General features: G+C 32.7%; 1 protein-coding gene across 1 annotated transcript in view; it reads left to right on the top strand.

The window, feature by feature from the left end:
- Positions 1 to 18,835, top strand: part of LOC145069955 (alpha dioxygenase) — a 64,355-nt gene extending 45,520 nt beyond the window's left edge. Inside the window, exons 3-10 of the mRNA XM_079016888.1 lie at positions 15,417 to 15,566; positions 15,715 to 15,848; positions 15,943 to 16,156; positions 17,114 to 17,259; positions 17,447 to 17,674; positions 17,816 to 18,018; positions 18,095 to 18,338; positions 18,412 to 18,835. Coding sequence (XP_078873014.1) covers positions 15,417 to 15,566; positions 15,715 to 15,848; positions 15,943 to 16,156; positions 17,114 to 17,259; positions 17,447 to 17,674; positions 17,816 to 18,018; positions 18,095 to 18,338; positions 18,412 to 18,634 — 1,542 coding nt within the window. The 3' untranslated portion in view covers positions 18,635 to 18,835. The remainder of the gene's footprint in view (positions 1 to 15,416; positions 15,567 to 15,714; positions 15,849 to 15,942; positions 16,157 to 17,113; positions 17,260 to 17,446; positions 17,675 to 17,815; positions 18,019 to 18,094; positions 18,339 to 18,411) is intronic.
- Positions 18,836 to 21,484: the final 2,649 nt, after the last annotated feature.

The raw sequence follows: 21,484 nt of genomic DNA, 5'->3' as shown, positions 1-21,484 counted from the left end.
CAATCTCCCCCTTGGTTTATAGCTTTCTTTTCTTTTCTTAAATGACCCAACAAGCTCCCCCTAAAAAGTAGTTGGCTTTCGTTATAATCTTCATTAGGAACTTGGCTTCAGCATTAATCTTCAAATTCTTCACGACTTCAAGATGAACTTGATGAATCTTCAATGAATGACTTCATCTTGAGCGGTTGGGCTTTTCTTCAGAATTTGGCATTGAACGCACGTTGGGTGAGGAGGTTTTACGTACTGATTCTTGAAAGATAGTCCTTTCAGCTTGAGAATCTTCAGAGAGAACATCAGAGAGAACAAATCTTCTAGATCACTTCAGCAATTTTAAGATAGCAGCAGACTGATTGAGGAGGCTTCAATGCAATCTGTCACATATTCTTCAAGTCAACTTGACCTTTCTTCTGGGGTTGAAGGATTGAATGTCGAAAGAATAATCTTCATTTCTTGCTCATTCGAATTCGAATTCTTCGATGCTTACGGACGAGGCTTTGGCTCAGAAATGTTCAACACAAACTCCATGAGTCTTATCTATACCTGAAATTACTTTTCAAGACAAAACAAAACTAAAAGAAAACTTAACACACAAATTAAAAAGGAAACAAAAATATTTTTGGATTTTTAATTTTTCTGATTTTTCTTTGATTTTTGAATTTTTCTGATTTTTTTTTTTTTATTATTTTTAATTTTTAATTCTCCCCTAATATTTAAATTAGAAGAAACTATGACAAATTTAACAAAATAAAAATGATATCTAACGTTAAGAGTGATTTGGGATCAAAGTTTTTAGATAGCCTTTATCCACTTGTCGGTACCTTCTATCTTCACGTCTTTGTCTGGTCGATCGCCGGTATTGTGGTCCACTTAAACACGAAAAATTATGGCAGATTTAGGACATACTATTTGTTACAAGACAAGGTGAACTTAAGTTCCTAGATATTATATATGATCCTAATTTCTTAGATACTATATCTTAAGGACCATTCAGCTGACGACGACCAGGGATATTGTTGTCCACCGAAATTGAGCAGCGAGATCTATAGACAATCTTTGAGTGTTCAATTTTAATTGTACTTGAACATGTTTCCCGCTTCCAGATATGCCCCGGTAATCAAGGACTTCCAGAGTACTCCTTACATCGGATGAGCAGACCATCATTAGGGGAGAAGATAGATTCATAGTATTATCAATTATAGTGCATATGTTGTGTACCAGGTCAGATTGTTAGTCACGCAAAGGAGACAGCATATGGCTAACAGATAAGAAGAATTTCATATGTATATATATATATATATATATATATATATATATATATATGTGTGTATAATATGCAGAGAAATAGAGTTGCATATGTTACAGTCCAGGTTGAATCTCTTCCAATCACGCAGAGGAGGTAACATATGACTAACAGATAGAAAGAAAGAAAATGATTTTCTACAGACCTAATTTATCGGAATTTACCAGTTGCCCCATCAATACCGGAATTAAGGAAAAAATCAGCATATTGAGGAAAAGTTAAACCACGGTTCCAGATACGGGTTCAATTAATGTGACGAGTAGATTCCCATATATGCTCAACCTATCCGAGCATCGTATTGTCAGGCTGAACGGATCTAACTAGGTCAAAATTTGTCAAGTTTATAAATTTCCTAAGTTCAACTCTGCCTAGTCAAATCCATTTAGAATCTTTCGTGCCTACCGACACATCAAACTAGAGCATAGACCCTTCAACTTTGGGTACGTTACGCAGACTCAGGTTGCATGTTATCACTTGATAATATCACTTCCCAAAACATCTCCTGCAAGCACATTCCATTACAGACCTATTTTTTATTTTCTGATTTTCTAATGTTTTTGGATTTTTTTTTAATTAAAATTTTCTAATTTTTGTTTTCTTTTTATTTCTCCCCCCCCCCCCCCCCCCAATTTGTGCATAGGAGAGAAACAAAAGTAAATGCGCAAATTTAAACAATCCTAAAACAAAAATTAGTCTTTAAAGCGAATCAGCTTAAGAAAAACTCAGGAGTATAGAGAAGAAAATGTAAATCGTAAGTCACCGATTGAATTTGCATCCAGAAGGTCTGAGAACAGCACGCGTAAACTCAGAACAGATCCGGAAATTCTTCATGTCATTAAGCACAAACCCCGTGAGTGACCACTTCTTTTCTTCCCTTCCCGCAAAGGACACATTCTCCCAAACAATGTTCTGAGTGTTGTACAGTTGAGAGATGTCTCCTATCAAGTGCCAGGAACAGCCACTACCAACAAACCGAAGTCTGATGATATGCCTCCATAGCTGCTCCGAAACAGAGCGGGATCAGTTGGTCTTTGGAACCCAGTCCATTTTGAAATTGGGTCGACCTTTGTCATCCTTGCATAGTACTCTCTCCCATGACATGTCCTGCTTATCACAAACAGAAGATGTAGAAATATTAGAGTCATTAGTTGATTTGGGAGAGTGAGCCTTTGGAACCCATTTGTAGTTCGGTTTGACCCATTTCTTGTTCGATCTGATGGGTGGCTCAGTACTTTCTTTTAATCTTGATGTCGGCCTTTGAGATGAATTTGATTTTGGCTTCACAGGAGCATCTCTTGGATTGGACTTCTTGGCCGAAATTGCTTTCTTGCCCTTGGGATTCGGATTCTTGGCCTTTGTAGTTTGAGTCTTAGCCTTGGGAGTTGAATTCTTGGCCTTGGGAGTTGCATTCTTGGCCTTCTTGGCATTCCAATCGTCAATGTCTGATCGTGATCTCGAGGGGTATCTTTTGGAGTATCTCCCTCTTGGCGCGTTCTGCAGCCTTGTGCGTAGTAAGGAACGTATGCACGATTTGGACAATTTCGGGCAATGTGACCAGGTGTTCCACAGTGAAAACAAGTCTTTTTCTTCACTGGGAAATTGTTTCTTCCTGCCCCTAGTGGCGTATCCTTGACTTGTCTCTTGTTGTTCCCACATGCACACTTGCAACAAGAACTCTGTTGCGTTGGAATTGGTGGCCTGTATTTCTCAACGGCAGGTTGATCAGAAGCAGTTGAGTTCAAAGCAACAGATTCAGAGTTCAAGGAGATGTTGGTTTGTTTAATGGTGTTCTCCTTGTTCTCATCCTCTGCTACTTTACCTGCACATAAAGTAGAAGCATTAATATTTTTCAACTTGAATGCCTCCTGACACAAATCCAGCTGGTTTGCCATATTAAAGATGTGCCTCCCTGTCAATTTCGTCCTGTGTCATAGGAATGGATGTGTAGTTAGATTGAAAGGTGGAGGAACACTATCGTACCCTAGACCCTTGTTTTGATTTTCTTTGAATTTTAATTGGGTTTCATATAAGGACTCGACTGTCTGACTTGACGCAATATAATTTTTAAAACTAACGTCTGTTTTGCCACACTTAATTTTTAAAGCGTCAAGTTCTTCAGTTACAACAGCAAGTTGTCTCTTAATATAGTTATAATTTTCACACTTGTTGCTATACTCTTCCTGAAGTTTCCTAAAGTCTTTGGTTTTTGCTTTTAATTCAGCCTTCAGGGGTTTCTGTCCTTTCCTAAGTTGATATCCTTTCCTCAACTTCCCTTTTTAATAAATCAATTTGTTCCCGAAGAAATTTAATCTTATCTTCACTAGATATCGTACATGAAACTTCACATGATTGAGAACATGAAACTTCATTGACCGGGAGGTTTGTGGAACTCATTGTTTTTCGACAATTCGAAGTGTCAAGTTCTTCAATTATATCAGCAAGACTAAGACGATTGAGATCTTTTGTCTTCTTGATGTCAGCCACGTCCATATTCCACGATTTCGGAAGTGCATTCAACAGCTTTTTTTTTATCTCAGACTTGGTCAAGAAGATCCCAGCTATATTTATCTCAGTAATGAGTGTAGTAAATCGCTGCAACTGAGTTTCGAGGGTTTCTCCAGGGATATAATCGAACATGTTGAAGTTTTGTCTTAACATCTCCTAACGACTCTCTTTCATGTTTTCAATTCCCTCGTAAACTTCAAAAACTATTAAAAACACAACTAGAAGTCAAACTTTAAATTTAAAAATGCCCTTTGACTATAAACCTCAAAAGTCAACCTTAAAAGTCAAATTTAAAAAGTCAAACTTGAAAAGTCAAACCGAAAAGCTAAATTTGAAAATTTAAAATTTAAATGAGAAAGTCAAAGCTTAAGGTCAAAGGTCAAATTTTAAAAGTCAAAGTCAAAAATTTAAGTAAAAAGTCAAAAATAAAATTCAAAAATTAAAAATTAAAATTTTTGGTTGAAAAAGAAATTTAAAAATGAAAGAAATTGATTTTTGGGGTTAAAAGTGTTAAAATGCGAAATTTGGTGCGACTGGGAGTGGTTAAATTTAATATTTCGGAGGATTGAAACAAGTGATCGGTTGATCGAGTTGGCTAAGCACGCTGACTAAAGAATGAAAAGTCATGGGTTCGATCCCCGCCTCCCCCAAGCTTTGCGTCCTTTTTTTTATTTGAAGCGCGCTAGTCCACTGATGCTGCCGAGCCGTTCTCCAAGCCGAGGCCGCAAACTCCGGCGACCTATTTCCGGCCGTAAACTCCGGACCGTAAACCCTTCAAAGACCGTAAACTCTCCATAAATCGCTGTTCTTGACGAAAAACAACGTTTTTTCACCCTTTTTGCTCCAAAACTCGATCAAAAACTCGTTTTTAGGAAAAACGCGAAGAACAAACCCGCTTTATTTTTGCGAGATCTATCCAAAAACGCAAAAATATCTTCAAAATAAGATCAAATAAGGTCCATATCTAAAAAAATTTGATTGCTACAATCAAGCTCTGATACCAATTGTAAGTCCCTAATCTGCTTGTGTATCAATCAGATCCGTTTGATGGTGCGGAATCCCAATCAAACGGATGATGTCAGATCAAATAAAATAGAAAGAGAAGAAGAAGATGATGAATCTTGTATGTATTGATATGAATGAAGATCCGGATACAAGATTCACACACACTAACACACACTCTCTTTTCTCTCTCAAGAACACCTTCAAATGCACACACTTAAGCTCCTTGGTGTTCATCACCATTTTCCTCACACCCCTCACCCCTATATATACACACGGGAAACATGAGCCGTAAACATGGTTTACGGCCGTAAACACCCCCTTGGCCATAAACTTGACCGTGAACACATAAGATATTACATAAAAATACAATTTCCTAGAAAAGCAAAGTATAAACTAAAATATTGACCCAACATTTACCCACCAAGGATCATTTTGTAAAGATAGAAAAGATTAAAACAACCATAGAAAGGAAAGTGTTACAGCATTTGAAGACTTTGATTCTCATGGGAGTTGGAAGTTGATGAAATGATGCACTAAAATCCAAAGAAGAAGCTTTATAATGTATCCACCAAGCAAGAAAATATCACCAAAGATGATAGTATTCATTTGTGTATTAGTTGTTCTTAAGTCTTAGAAGTATATGCCAAATATAACTTCAAAGGAGAAGCAACTAAGAACAATAAAAATCAAGCAACAAGACTGCAAGATAGATGAGAGGGGAGCTCCTCATGATCTCGACTTTTAAGATGGAAAGAAGAGAAGATGAGAGATGTTTAAAAGAACTACCTTTATTTTATGTCCATACTCTTCATTATATACCAAGATATAATGTACAATAAGTCTCATGTCTTCCATAAATTCAAGATTTGATACATGTAAGAAGTAAGATGTGTAAGTGATCAACCAACATGCAACCCCTCTCTTAAAGAGAGGGACTCATGACTTTCACCAAGAAATTGGTCATGCTAGTTTGGTCTTCCACTTAGCATCTAATTAACTAGTTTCATTTGTAACTAAAATGATTTCTCAAAGAGACCATTTAATTATGCATGCCATATATATTTATACCATATAAATATAACCAGTTTCATGTTCTCTTTTATTATTATTTCCTGGAAACAGTAATTCCAAATATGTTTGAATTTTTTTTTCATAAAATAATGTTTTTCCAATTTAAATATAAGTGTTGATATTTATTAATATTTAAAATTACTCTAATAATTAGTAGTAACTTTCTATAAGGTGTGACCCTATATGATCAAATATCATTAACAATATCATTATATAATGACTATTTGGCATAAAAATCTTTAAGAAAAATGAACATACAAAAAAACAAATATTCAAACCTACTACAAATATCAAAAAGATCAACAACAAAACCTAATCTTTAATTTTCAACGACCAACCTTATGTGCTCCATTTTCTTATTGATATTCTTATCAATAAATTCAAGTAACATTGTCAAAGTGGACAAAAGGCGAGTGTCTCTCCAGCTTGACTGTGAGAGATAAAGTTATGCATTGACACAAATGGTTGACGGTTCAAAACCTTCTACATTTCTTAATAGTTTGATCTTATCTTTATGGTCTTTAATAATATCATAGACCAAAAAAATTAAGAATAATTTCCTATCCGTATTTTTCCCTACAAATCTAAGCATATGATGGTTGTCGTTGTAGTCTATGCCATTGATATAAAAATTGCAATTTCATATGAATGCTTGGTTGATTAGCTTGTAAAGGATAAAATTATGTTTACTGATTTTAGGTTACAAGATAACAAACTGATAAGATATAATACATGACACACAAATACATCTTAAAGTCTTTTCAATTTCCAGTACAATATAGATGGTTATATTTAATTATTAGTATCATAATGACCATTAACCCCCCCCCCCCCACCCCAATACACACACACACAAACACACAAACACCTACAATAATTATGACATCGAATTTCTTACATTGCAACAAATTTAATTGCAAATATACATAATAAATGGAAAATATACACCTGCCTAATATTCGCTAATATCTTTACACATGTCTTTATAATAAAAAAAAAAGTCTATACATCATACGATTTCTGCACTCAGAAAAAAATTTACACCTAAGAAATTAGTAACAACAACCTTTTCTATGGCTTCCCTCTACGAACAATAACATAATAGATATTCTAATCTATATGTATTTCTTTAATCATGATCAAACTGCTGGAGAAAAGAAAGTTGAATTTTTGAAGACTATTGAGTTTAGCATAAATTTGTTATTAATTTTATATCTAACATAAATCATATTACCAATGAATTTGTTGAAGTTATTATTACAATATTTTGACTATATACATTATGTCAATGTTATCAATATACAAATGACATTAACCGCCTTCAAATAATATTTTTTTTAATCCAAAATTAATGTCACTGATAAAATATATTTGGTCCCCACACTTGCATTTGCAATTGGACACTCTTCATATTATGTTCACTTCGATCTAATGACCATTATTCGGTCCCCACACATGCATTTGCTATTGAACATTCTTCAAATCATGTTCGATTCGATCTAATGACCATGTTGACGGAAAACTAAATTTGATACCAAAAACATATATAAAATGTCGCACACTATTTATCCGCAAACAATTCAAACTAAAATTATCTTGATTTTTTATTATGTGTGGTGTTAGACAAGTTAATATTCTATTCCGAAAACTTATGTCCGGTGTCAAGGATTTCAACGTCTGTCACTTTCCATTGTCAAACGGGAAGAAAATTTTCAAGATCACAACAAATATGGATGAGAAACTTGCTTAATAACAGAGAAAGTTTTCCAATCAATGTTCATGATGAAGATTTGTGTCTAATGTGTGTTTGATTAAGATAAAACATAAAATTTAGTATTTTATGGTAAATGTTATTGATTTATGGAAGATTATTAATAGTTTATAGCTTCTATTAACATAAAATAAAAACAAATCAAAAACTTCTAAATACGATAAACTTCTTTTATATCCATTGTTGGCTACAAAAACCCTTGATCATATTCCAAAAGAAGAAAAACAAAAAGAACATAGCTCTTAAATATCAATGGACAACTTTCTCAAACATGCACAAAAAACATAATCAAACCAACTTTCTACTGACAATATACCACAACATATATCCATAAGAATCAAACCTGATTTAAACTTTCAATCAAAATCTCTAGCTCCTTGGTTACCTTTTCAATGGATTGAAGAACATCCAACAAAGACCTCATGGTCTGCAAATTTGTCTACTTTCCACCAATAAGAAACAAATAAGACACCAACTTGTTATGAGAGCTTGACGAGTTCTTGATTTTTGCCAATAATCTCTCCTTCTCATCATTCTGTTTCCTAACGTCATTAAAACCCTTCCTGATCTTTTCTTTGATGTTGTTCTCGTTGTCATTATCATTCTGTAGCACCTTTTTCATGATCATGAATCTGGTAAGATAAAATCTTGCCTTCTTCCTAGGCCTAAATGTTATAGAGAAAAGTAGTCAAAGTAGATAAAGTAGATGTGAAGATGAAAGTAGAAGGTAAAAATATGTAACAAAATGTATTAGGCACTTGAAATGGTAAATAATCATTACCATCTTTATGATAAGACGATTTAAAACTAAAAAGAATTCATATAATTTTGACTATTCTTTAACAAAGTAATGTGGGATAATGTAAAGATATTAGCGGGATTTGTTTACTAGGAAAGTATTATCCATATAGAAGGTAAAAATATACAACAAAATGTAGTGTTTTTACGTTCTCACATTATTTACTGTTTTTAGTTGAACTTAATTACTTTTATATCATCTCTAATAAATAAAGAACTTTTTGCCATTTGTCACACTCTCATTGATTTGGCCACATATCATTTTGTGGTTATTTTCAATTAATTTTTTTTCCACATGGCATTTTGTGTTTTTTTTCATTTTATTAATTTCCACATAATATTTAAATGTAATAATTGCAATAAATGTAATAATAAATGAATATCAATTTTATTAATTGACTTCCTTCTAATTTCAAATTTTCTAAATTAAAGTCTCATTAGTTTTCTTTGTTTATTTATCTAAATTACTTGTTTAAATTTAAAAGGAAAACAAACAATTTAAAGGTTAATAATTCAATATTTTTCTATTTTTTTTTATAAATTCAAACTAATCAAATGCTTAGAATTTCATATTTTTTTCTTTAAAATGAACCCATGTAATACATGGGTCTTACACCTAGTGTGTGTGTGTGTGTGTATATATATATACACACACATACATATAATGTCTCAGACTAATTATCCCCTCTTTAAGATAATAATGTGGAGATAATGAGGAATTATTTATTGGGAAAATATTATCGGTATATCTCGAATGTTGCAGAGTATTTATCCACTAAGGCGAGTCAAATTAAATCCTCTCTAATAAATAAAAAACTTTTTGCCATATGTCACACTCTCATTGATTTGGTCACATGTCATTTTGTGGTTATTTTCAATTAATTTTTTTTCCACATGGCATTTTGTGGTTTTTTTTCATTTTATTAATTTCCACATAATATGTAAATGTAATAATAAATGAATATCAATTTTATTAATTGACTTCCTTCTAATTTCAAATTTTCTAAATTAAAGTCTCATTAGTTTTCTTTGTTTATTTATCTAAATTATTTGTTTAAATTTAAAAGGAAAACAAACAATTTAAAGGTTAATAATTCAATATTTTTCTATTTTTTCTTATAAATTCAAACTAATCAAATGTTTAGAATTTCATATTTTTTTCTTTAAAATGAACCCATGTAATACATGGGTCTTACACCTAGTGTGTGTGTGTGTATGTGTATATATATATATATATATATATATATATATATATGTATATATATATATATATACATACATATATACATACATACATACATACATACATATAACGTCTCAGACTAATTATCCCCTCTTTAAGATAATAATGTAGAGATAATGAGGAATTATTTATTGGGAAAATATTATCGGTATATCTCGAATGTTGCAGAGTATTTATCTACTAAGGCGAGTCAAATTAAATCCTCTCTAATAAATAAAGAACTTTTTGTCATATGTCACACTCTCATTGATTTGGCCACATGTCATTTTGTGATTATTTTCAATTAATTTTTTTTCCACATGGCATTTTGTGGTTTTTTCATTTTATTAATTTCCACATAATATTTAAATGTAATAATTGCAATAAATATAATAATAAATGAATATCAATTTTATTAATTGACTTCCTTCTAATTTCAAATTTTCTAAATTAAAATCTCATTAGTTTTCTTTGTTTATTTATATAAATTATTTGTTTAAATTTAAGAGGAAAACAAACAATTTAAAGGTTAATAATTCCATATTTTTCTATTTTTTTCTTATAAATTCAAACTAATCAAATGTTTAGAATTTCATATTTTTTTTTCTTTAAAATGAACCCATGTAATACATGGGTCTTACACCTAGTGTGTGTGTGTGTGTGTATATATATATATATATATATATATATATATATATATATATATATATATATATATATATATACATACATACATACATATAATGTCTCAGACTAATTATCTCCTTTTTAAGATAATAATGTGGAGATAATGAGGAATTATTTATTGGGAAAATATTATCGGTATATCTCGAATGTTGCAGAGTATTTATCCACTAAGGCGAGTCATATTAAAATACTGATCTCCCCAAGTGATACACTTGAATTGTTTCCATCAACGATCTAGAACGACAACCGGACAAAGTAAATCCAGCTCAACAAGATGAGTCCCACTCATAACTCTCGACATGAAAAATGGCATATAACAACCCTCGATAATATAAACCAGGCAATAACAGAGAACTAAACCAAAGATAATGCTTACTCATTCCAGTACCTTATTCCAAAACACACACACACACACACACACACACACACATATATATATATATATATATATATATATATATATATATATATATATATAAAATAGGGCATGAAGAAAAAAAGACAGCGTACCTGCGATAGCATCTGATGAAACTCTGGCCTCGCTTGACTGACACTGCAATGCTCGGCTTCTTCATGTCGGGGCTCTTTCCATACTCTCACGACCGTCATTTATCCTCAAATTAATTGGGGCAAGCGCACTCACTGGTCCACCCCTCAACTTTGGACAATTGGTTTTCTTGTGGCCCACCTAGTTGCAGTGAAAAACACATCAGAACTGATCTGTTGGGGTAATCCCTACTAAAATGACCCATCTATACACAACTAAGGCATCCCAGTCATGTCTCCCAACATCCTCCCTTATGGTTCCTCCCATACTTGGCACAACGACCCCGACCCTGATGGCCTCCCAGATGTGAATCCTGAGTCTTTGGCCTCTTCACCTGGCCTACTGCAATCTGAGTCTGTTGCGGCCTCCTCTTCCTGAGGTGCTCCAAATCGATATCCCGCTCTCGAACTCTAGCAATAATATCATCCAGGTCACACCCCGACAAACTCACAAACTCCCTGATGTCATCCTTCAACATATCATGATACTTTACCTTTATCATCCCCTTGTCTGCTGCATACTGTGGAACCAACAAAGCTCTCTTTCTCCCAGAACTTGGCAGTGATCACTGCCACAGTCTCATAACAAAAAACATCCAAGCGCTCATCCAAAATCTCCAGGATACCTTCCTTGACCGTACCAAAAATCATAAGAGTCTGCTCCAAAATATCGTGGGTGATCTCTGACGAGATGAAATCCCGCATCCGCTTATCCATCGTTTCAGTACCTGCACTTGAGCCTGAACCAGAACTTGAACATCATCCATGTGTTCTCACCACCATAATGGAAACAATCGTATACACGACCAGAACATGCCCAAGAATCCTCATCCAACAGGCTTCCCAGACTCTCCGTGACTCTCCTCGATTCGAGTGTGGATCCTGTGCTTTCTGTAGTACGGCCCAATACTTCCTTTCACACTTATCCATACTCTCCTCAAGAATCATCTTGAATCCTCTAGGTCACCTTCTCAAACTGGTACTCCACATACTCACTAAACAATGCATCCGAACCCGCTAAACACTTCCTAGGCTCTCCTAGGTTCCTCATTCCCACCCTGCCATCAGTTGTTGAAGAACTCCCACTAACATCAGCTAACCACTTCATGAATAAACCACATGCAACAAAGCTTAGATAATCCTTCGAATAAAAGACTCATCCCTATAATGGTTGGACTCAAACGAAAGTAGCATAATATGGCCAAATCCATCACTCTGAGATTATTTAACCTTAGCCACATGTGACTTAACATATTTACATAATGGTTAGCTCACATTACTTACGAGTCCCACAAAGCACAAAGCAAGCAACATTCGTATAGTAACACTCCAAACCACAAGCCAAACAAAGGACATCTCAACTCACCTACCACCAATAAATATTTCGAATTTAACACATCATTCAATTCCTCTTAGGCTACAAAGCAACACATCTCTGGCCAATCCATACAATGCCCTCTCAATGAAATGATCTAAGCATTAATTTCCTTCCTAGGTTTTCCTAGGGCTACACCACACTACTCCCCGCCATCAGTTGCAGAAGGAACTCCCCCTAACACCCTTTAACTAGCTCCTATATACAATTACATATCACCAAAACCAGATAATTCTTCGAATGAGAGGTCTTACACTACAATGGTTGGACTCAAACAAGAGTTGCGCAACATAGTTAAAACCTAACCATCTAAAATTATCTAGTCTTCAACAATGTGTAACTTAGCATATTCACTTACTAGTTAACTGATGTTAGTGAAAAAAAACTCCTAGAAAGCACTATCAATCAACATTAGGGCAACAAGTAATCGGAGATCAAGAATAACCTAAACATAACATCCTATCACTGACTGATCAATACTACCATGCAAGTCAACAAGCTCATACATCGGACATACAAAGGCATCTCTCCTAGATCATTAGCCCTAATCTAGCATGAAATTCTCATAACATATAAGTATATAACCTAACAAACATGTATGGGTATTCTGGGAATCATTTACTTGAGCTCAGCTGATTGCACGCACCATACCCCTTTATTTTATTAGAAAATCCTTTGATAAAATGTTTATTTTATGAAAAATTCACCACCCTCAATTTGAGTTCAGGCACACCCGAGAGTGTGCCTGAATCCCTCAAACCAAGGCTCCGATACCAACTTGTAATGTCCCAAAAATATAGACCAAAAATTTTGAATTTTAATTTAATAAAACTGTAATCCAAAACATCATCATAAGCCAAAGTGGAACAAAGTATATCAAATACATCCTGAAACATCAGAGAAATCATAAAATGCGGAACAAAGTGGTGTGTGCACTGCAATCATCCCAGACTCTTTCCTTTTGAACCAGAAGAACCTGAAACATAAACTGGAAACCATAAGCACGAAGCTTAGTGAGTTTCCGAAAATGCCACATACCTTACATATCAAACATATAATGGGCCTGCCCGGTATCGGGCCCCACCCAGCCTCGCCCGGTAGACATATATGTCAGTCATCAGGCCCCGCCTTGCATCGGGCCCTGCCCGGTAAACATGCAAACACATAAACACATGCATAAATCACAAAGATAAATGCAAATAACAAAGATAAATAGCATACAATACAATCATCATGCCCTGCCCGATACACATAAAACACATAACACATACAATAGTCACGCAGACAACAAACATACTAAGCATAAAAAACCATGAGCCGGCATTGGTGCCTTCGACCCGCTAAACATAATGACGAAACTCTCTTGAAGCAGTTAACACATAGTAAAGCCATTGGAGTAGTTGAAAGACTGCCCATCTCCCTGAAAACGTACATCCCATATTAATCATCTATACTTAGCTCGTAACACAAGTATCACTTAATAATACTTCATAATATTTTCCTTATTCACAATTATTATTTTTATAACAAGCGGTTCGTACATAATTATGTGTTTCAATTATTAGGTTAAGCTTGTCTGTCTCTTTGACCAGTAGAATAACCTAGCCTTTAGATAAGGCACATTAATTATAATTAATCAACTCGTTAAATAATAAAATCCATGTTTTGTTATCTAATATTACCCAATAGCTATCAAATAGATATTATCTTAATCCACACAACTTAATTAGTCAGTAAACTTATCTTATAAATAATTAAACCACAACCTAACTTCACAATATTTCCATGTTTTTGAAATCTTAATGATCATGCAATTAAATTTAATTAGCCCATAAAACCTTGCCTCCATCATATTAACATTCATTTTAACCCAATAAGCCCAATTTTATTAGTCAGACCTTTATGTAGCCCACTAAGTCAAACCTAATTTCAAAAGTAGGAAAGAGAGTCAAACAGCCATATACTCCTAACATCGATGTCAAACATGAGCTTCTTCATCTCGTAATCGGAATCCTCCTTCCACTCCGGGACCGGAGATATCAGCTTTTCCGACGACATCAGCTCCTCCTTTGATGCCTTCTCACTAGAGACGTTATCCTCTCCGGTAACAACGAAATAATCCGAGCACTCCGCCTGATGTGGGGTCATTAGATGCGTATCTCAAAAACGTGAAAGATCAATGGAAATCACCCCGCTCCAATGGTTCTCCTAACTGTTTTTTTTTTTTTTTTTTTTTTTGGAAACGGCAACTGTTTTTATTCGAATACTTAGCTTGATTACTTGATAGCGGACCAGAAATGATGGTTGCATCCCTTCTAAATAACTTGATGATAAACCCATTCGAACATGTCAGAAACGATGACCTTGAACCCGAAATTAGCACTTAGCATGGAGCCCTTAGTTTTTCTCTCTCTCTCGTTGCTTCCAGCGATAGCTGAGGTCGGCGGTGAAACACGGCTATGGTAGCCTTACCCTTCCTCTCAAGGTTTCATTAATTGTGCGGCGCACCCTCCTAACCCTAGCTCTAATTACAATTACAATAGTATATATAAGAAATTGTGGTTGGACATCAGATTGCTTTCAAGAAGACGTGCTTCTCGCACAATACAAAAAGAGAAGGAAGCACCGGTTCCTATCGGGTAGCTGGGAGGAAGGAAAAATAGAAACCACGACCTGGCAGTTATGGTCCCTCGGGTTTAGCCTTATGACAAAAAGAAACATCTCATCAAAACTGATTTCTTGAAAATTACAGTTTAAACCCTACGCTTATATGTTTAATTTCTACTTAGTAGATATTGTTTTACTTTATTTATTATCAATATTAAATATCAAAATCTATTAGATTTGTATTTTAAGATTTATTATTTTATTATTTATTTCACTTAGCCTTCTAATTTATATAGACACCATTTTAATACGCTAAACTCTTTTTTTTTTTTAATATAAAAATAAATAAACAAATAAATAAAAATGACAAAAAAATAGGGCATTACTCATATAATATTTTTTTGCTCGCCAATGATCTTTAACCAAAGCTTACACCGATCACATGTTAATATTTTGTTTCTAGAAAACCTTCCCCAAAATCTGTTAACATTTGCATATTCAAGATTATTGAAGTGGTACAAATCTCAAGTTGCTAGATCCTCATCCATCAGTGGTGGCCACAAAGCTACTGGAAAGAAGGCAATTTAGAGACTGCGGAAAGCAATTCAACATGATAGCTTGCTCTTGGTTACAGTTCATGATTCATGATTGGATTGATCATATGGAGGACACCCATCAGGTCCCATTTATCGGATTGATAACAACGATATTTTAAATTACTTCTCCATCATTCTACTTCAAAAAATCTTGTTAATCATATCGGAAAATTGTATTCTACACATCAAAGTCCAACTCACGTTTTCTGATCAACAATGCCCATGTGACAGATTGAAATTGTAGCTCCTGCGGAGGTTGTCGGTCAATGTCCCTTGAAGTCGTTCAAGTTCTATCAAACCAAAGAAATTTCGACAGTATCGCTTCAACCTAACACTGGTTTCATTAATAGACGGACACCATGGTGGTAAGTGGGCCATATGTGAATGATTTATGGTTTGACTCTATGCAAGTCAAATCACATAAAGCTTATGTTATATCTTAGGAACTGATTTGAGCAGGGATGGAAGTGTTATTTATGGAAATGACGAAGCGGGTATGCGAAAGGTAAGAGCCTACAAAGACGGGAAGTTAAAGATTTCGAGAGATGGACTTCTTGAACATGATGACATATGGATTCCTATATCGGGCGATATACGAAATTGTTGGGCTGGTTTCTCCTTGTTGCAAGCTTTATTTGTCAAAGAGCATAATGCTATTTCTGATATGCTCAAGGTAATTGCATCATATATATATATATATATATATATATATATATATATATATATATATATATATATATATATATATATATATATATATATATATATATATATATATATATATATATATATATATATATATTAATTACATCTTCAACATTTAATATGCATTAATTATATTCTTAAAATAACTAAAATGATTGGTCCAGAATCAATCATACATGCACACAATAGATAGTGAAAACATTTGAACCTAAGTCTATATATATATATATATATATATATATATATATATATATATATATATATATATATATATATATATATATATATATATATATATATATATATATATGACTCAGTTATAATGTGGATTGACAACTATCGTGTGGACAATGTTATTTTATGAGAATTACATATAGAATATGTTGTTTTGTAATGTGAATACGTTCAACTTCACACAACTCATTTTCATGCATTTTCACTAATTCTTATTCATTTTTGTTCTCATGCATCGTTTTTTCACTCATTTTCATTCTTACAAAATACGAGTCAATAAACATTCTGACAGAATGAAAATAATAATAAAAAGTATATATAATAACCTTATAGACGACTTAATTAGTGAGATTGTGTGATAATGACAATAGTTATATAAGTTTAAACGTATTCATATTATCAAACAACATATTTTCTTGGTCATTCTCACAAAATAGCACTGTCCATACATCCACACAATAGTTGTCAATACACATTCGAACCTAGCTCTCTCTCTCTCTCTCTCTCTGTACACACACACACACACACACACACACACACACACACACACATATATATATATATATATATATATATATATATATATATATATAACCATCTTGTTTTTCAAAACGGGTATTCAAGAAACTCGGTTAGTAGCATTGGTCCAAAATAGGGTTTCTCCTTGAGTTTTTGACAATCTTGTTTGCAGGAGCATTATCCAGAATTTGATGACGAGAAGCTCTACCAACATGCAAGATTAGTAACCTCAACAATTATTGCCAAGATCCACACCATTGATTGGACTGTTGAACTCCTTAAGACTAATACCCTATTAGCAGCAATGAGAATCAATTGGTAAGCGAGCAGGTCACAAAACAAAACTGACACAAATGAAGGATGCAAGTGTAAAACTTCATTATGTTTCTATATTTTATTCTAGAATTTGAAAGGATAAATTTTTTAACAGTGAACAACATCATTTTTGGTACAAGTGTGCTTGATCAAAAACAATTTACACTGATCATTTATAGGTTTATTGTAGGTATGGTATTTTTGGGAAGAAAGTGAAGGATCTGTTTGGGAATATATTCGGAGCTGAACTAAGTGGATTAGTGGGTCTTAAAAGGCCACAAGATCATGGGGTCCCTTATTCTTTGACAGAGGAGTTTGTAAGCGTCTACAGAATGCACACAACATTGCCTGACAAAATATTTCTCCGAGACATTAATGATGTTTCAAATCACAAATCAGCCCCACCAATCCAAGAAGAGTACTACTCTTTCTGTGCTATATATATATATATATATATATATATATATATATATATATATATATATATATATATACACTCATGTGATTTTTTGAGCCACTTGTAAATAATATTGCTTAAAGGTTTATATAATATTTATAGGGTGAATATGAAGGATATGATTGGGAAAGAAGGAGAAAGAAGATTGTCTAAAATTGGTATGGAGAAGATGTTGGTATCCATGGGTCACCAATCTTGTGGAGCAGTCACATTATGGAATTATCCATTGTGGATGAGAAACCTTGTGGCTCATGATATCAATGGTGAAGAGAGAACAGATCTAGTGGACATGGCTTCCATAGAAAGTATGTACCCATAGAATTCTTTACCATTTATATATATGATCTAACTTTAACATATATATGCTAATGAGATGAACAGTCTATAGAGATAGAGAAAGGAAGGTTCCTCGTTACAATGAGTTTAGGAGGAACTTGCTAATGATTCCTATTAGAAAATGGGAAGATATGACTGATGATGAAGAGGTTATTGAAGCGCTCTATGAAATATATGGAGATGATGTTGAGAAGCTTGATCTACTGGTGGGGATACATGCAGAGAAAAAGATACAAGGTTTTGCCATTAGTGAGACTGCTTTCTTCATCTTCATACTAATTGCTTCAAGGTGATGCCCTTTTTCTTGAAATTGGTTAGCTAGTCATATGTTTCGTGATATTGATATTTAACTATGGTTACAGGAGGCTTGAAGCAGATCGCTTCTTTACCACTAATTTTAACCCACAAACGTACACTGAGAAAGGACTACAGTGGATCAATAAGACTGAGAGCCTAAAATGCGTTATTGACAGACATTTCCCTAATATGTCAAAAACTTGGATGAGATGCTCAAGTGCATTTTCTGTGTGGGACTCAGATCCTAATCCTCCTAATTATGTACCCTTGTATTGGCGCTTAGCCTGATTGTAATAGTTTAACTTCATCATATTTCATAAACTTTAGTGTAGAAAAAGATAATATATGTGGGTACATAGCAAAATTTTCCTCTTTGTTGAGGCAAACAGTCTGGACTCTAGAAGCCATGTTTGGTTCAAATCGATATGTTGTAGAAGATGAAGGGTCTATATGGACAAATTCGGAGAATATTTGTATTGAATATTTGAATGGCATTATATATGGTTTGAATATTTGGAATTTGAATTCATTTTATCTATTAAATTGAGAAATTCATAATCCAAAAATCCAAAGAACAGTTTCATATATCTTTATTTTTAGTTTTTAATACCATGGATATATATTTCTAGAATGTCTTGAGTCTTGCAATGGAGGGATTTCATTCCTCCCAATCTACATGTGATGTAGGTGTCACATTTCTCAAATCTTACGTACAAGTTACAACCATCCCATCCTAAACACTCAGAAATCCGTCCTCTCAACCAACACATTTTGGTATAAATATACAAATAGAACTTACAACTAAGTGACCAACCATCCTTCTACCCTTAGAATCCAAAACTCATTCAATTAAATTGTAATTTGGTTTATTCGGATCAATTTTCAGTTTACCTCGAACGGTCTTTTGATCTATACTTTAAAAATTAAAAATAAATCTATTTATTATTGGGAAAAAATGATTAAAAGGCAAAATCTCATATGAATTTTGGTTGGATATATAAAGAGAGATGTGGGCTTGGTAAGAATTTTAGTTTTAAGTAGTCTGTGGGCTCTAAAGTCCCAACAATTTATTTATATTTTTTTCCATTGATATAATAGAGGTTGGAAGTCTGATTCCTATAAATTATTTTTTGTGGTGTCACATATGGAAAAATTTTCTCTGAAAATCCCTATGGAGGCTGGATTTGCCATGTAAATGAGCTCGAACCTGGGGTGCTTGTTGAAATATTGCGAGTAGGTTTTCGCTTAATTCGTTTATCGTTTCCAAAAAATTAAATGGAGGCACACATGATTTATAGGTTCAGGTTAATTTGAGACCATGCTAATTTTGTGAGACCGTGAGACGCAATCTAAAAATAATTTTAAAATGCAAAATAAAAGAAAAAATCCAAAATTCTTTTTTTAATTATTATTTTCGTCATTTTACTTACCTAAAAAAATAAAAAACAATAAAATAAAATAAAATAAAAAAATAAAAATTACCGTTTTTTTTCGAAAAATACGTGAAATATTCTAAAAGAGTATTACACTGTAAATATTCTAATTTGATTTTTAGAATGTTAGAATATTTTTTATTATTCTACTAAATTTGTCAAATATATAACATATTCTAATATTCTACTAGAATATGTAAAAAAGGGTAAATTTTTTATTTTTTTATTTTTTTTTGGAAAAATATTAAAAACAAATATAACATTTACAAAAAAAATTCAAAAATTTTCAATTATTTTTCAATTTAGAATGTTTTTTTATTTACAAAATTATTAGCTATGATTACGTCTCACGGTTTCACAAAATTAGGCCGTCACATATGAACCTATATATATATATATATATATATATATATATATATATATATATATATATATATATATATATATATATATATATATATATATATATACTAGTAGGGTACCCGTGCGATGCATCGGGCGGCGAACAGTTTCATTCCGGCGATTATTTAATTTTTTGCGAAAGTTGGATAATTTGCTTTCGACCTATTAAGGGCACCTTTTTTTGTAACGGTTTTTTTCTTACTCATCTTATTTTTCAAACCGATTTCGTTCTAGGCCAATTTGGCTAGCGATCATTTTCATTCTATTCACAGTACGTTTCTATTGGTCCAGCCTACGTTAGGAATCAGTTACAGTCCACTTTGGTTGGTTTGGTCCTAATTCTTACGTTTCCATCTTCCATCTGAGCGTATTCTATCTTTCCATCTAACTAATATTATTGATGTAGAATGTAATATATTAAATATATACATAGAAACTTGCTTTTAATATAAATTTATAGAATGAAACTTGGAATAGTAAGTTTAGATCAAGGTATAACTTTCATTCGTATATAATTTTTTTTTATTATATCTTGCTTTCAAAAATATGAAAAAGATAATAATATTATATAATTTCACATTTTATCTATCTATTAGAAGTCTAAAGCACATGAATGTATTTTTATCATTTGTTTTAGTTATCTCTACAAAAACAAATATCAATACTAAAACGTATTTTTAATGAAATATATAATTTTAAAATATTGTAATTACACACTCTCCTAAAGCAATCATATATTTTATGGAATGAAACCTGTCAAAGAACTCTTTTAGTTTAAATGCAATTCTATTTATCTTCCTCTAGAAGGGAGCTTTTGAATTTGATATAAAATAAAACATCTTGTTACTATCTTTTTTTTTTTTTTTTTTTTTTTTTTTTTTTTTTTTTTAAATTTAAACTATTTTTTTAAATATACCATCTCTAACTTTAAAATAAATAATATATCTTTTTACTATGTTTTTAATATTTAACATTATTTATTGAACAAAAAAACATACTCGTTTATTTATATACAACCAAGGTTTCTAGTATAAAAAATTGTTATTTTTATCCTATCCTACCAACTATCAAATTTTAGTTCTTAATAACAACATGAGAAACTTGGAGGATTTTAGTTAAAATTATGGATATAGGTTGTGGCTTATTAGTCATTACCTATGTATTTTACTGACTTTACAGCTACGTAACACCTTTTTATAATTTCTATGAGCATTATATCGTAATTTCAAATCATATTTATCTTTCATTTTATCATTTTTTGTAACTATTAAATTTCAACTTTTTAGATACTTCTTTTAATGTC

The sequence above is a fragment of the Lactuca serriola genome, chromosome 8, assembly GCF_051521515.1.
Source record: "Lactuca serriola cultivar US96UC23 chromosome 8, Lser_US96UC23_V15, whole genome shotgun sequence".
NCBI lineage: Eukaryota > Viridiplantae > Streptophyta > Magnoliopsida > Asterales > Asteraceae > Lactuca > Lactuca serriola.
This window is presented reverse-complemented; position numbering and strand designations above follow the sequence as displayed.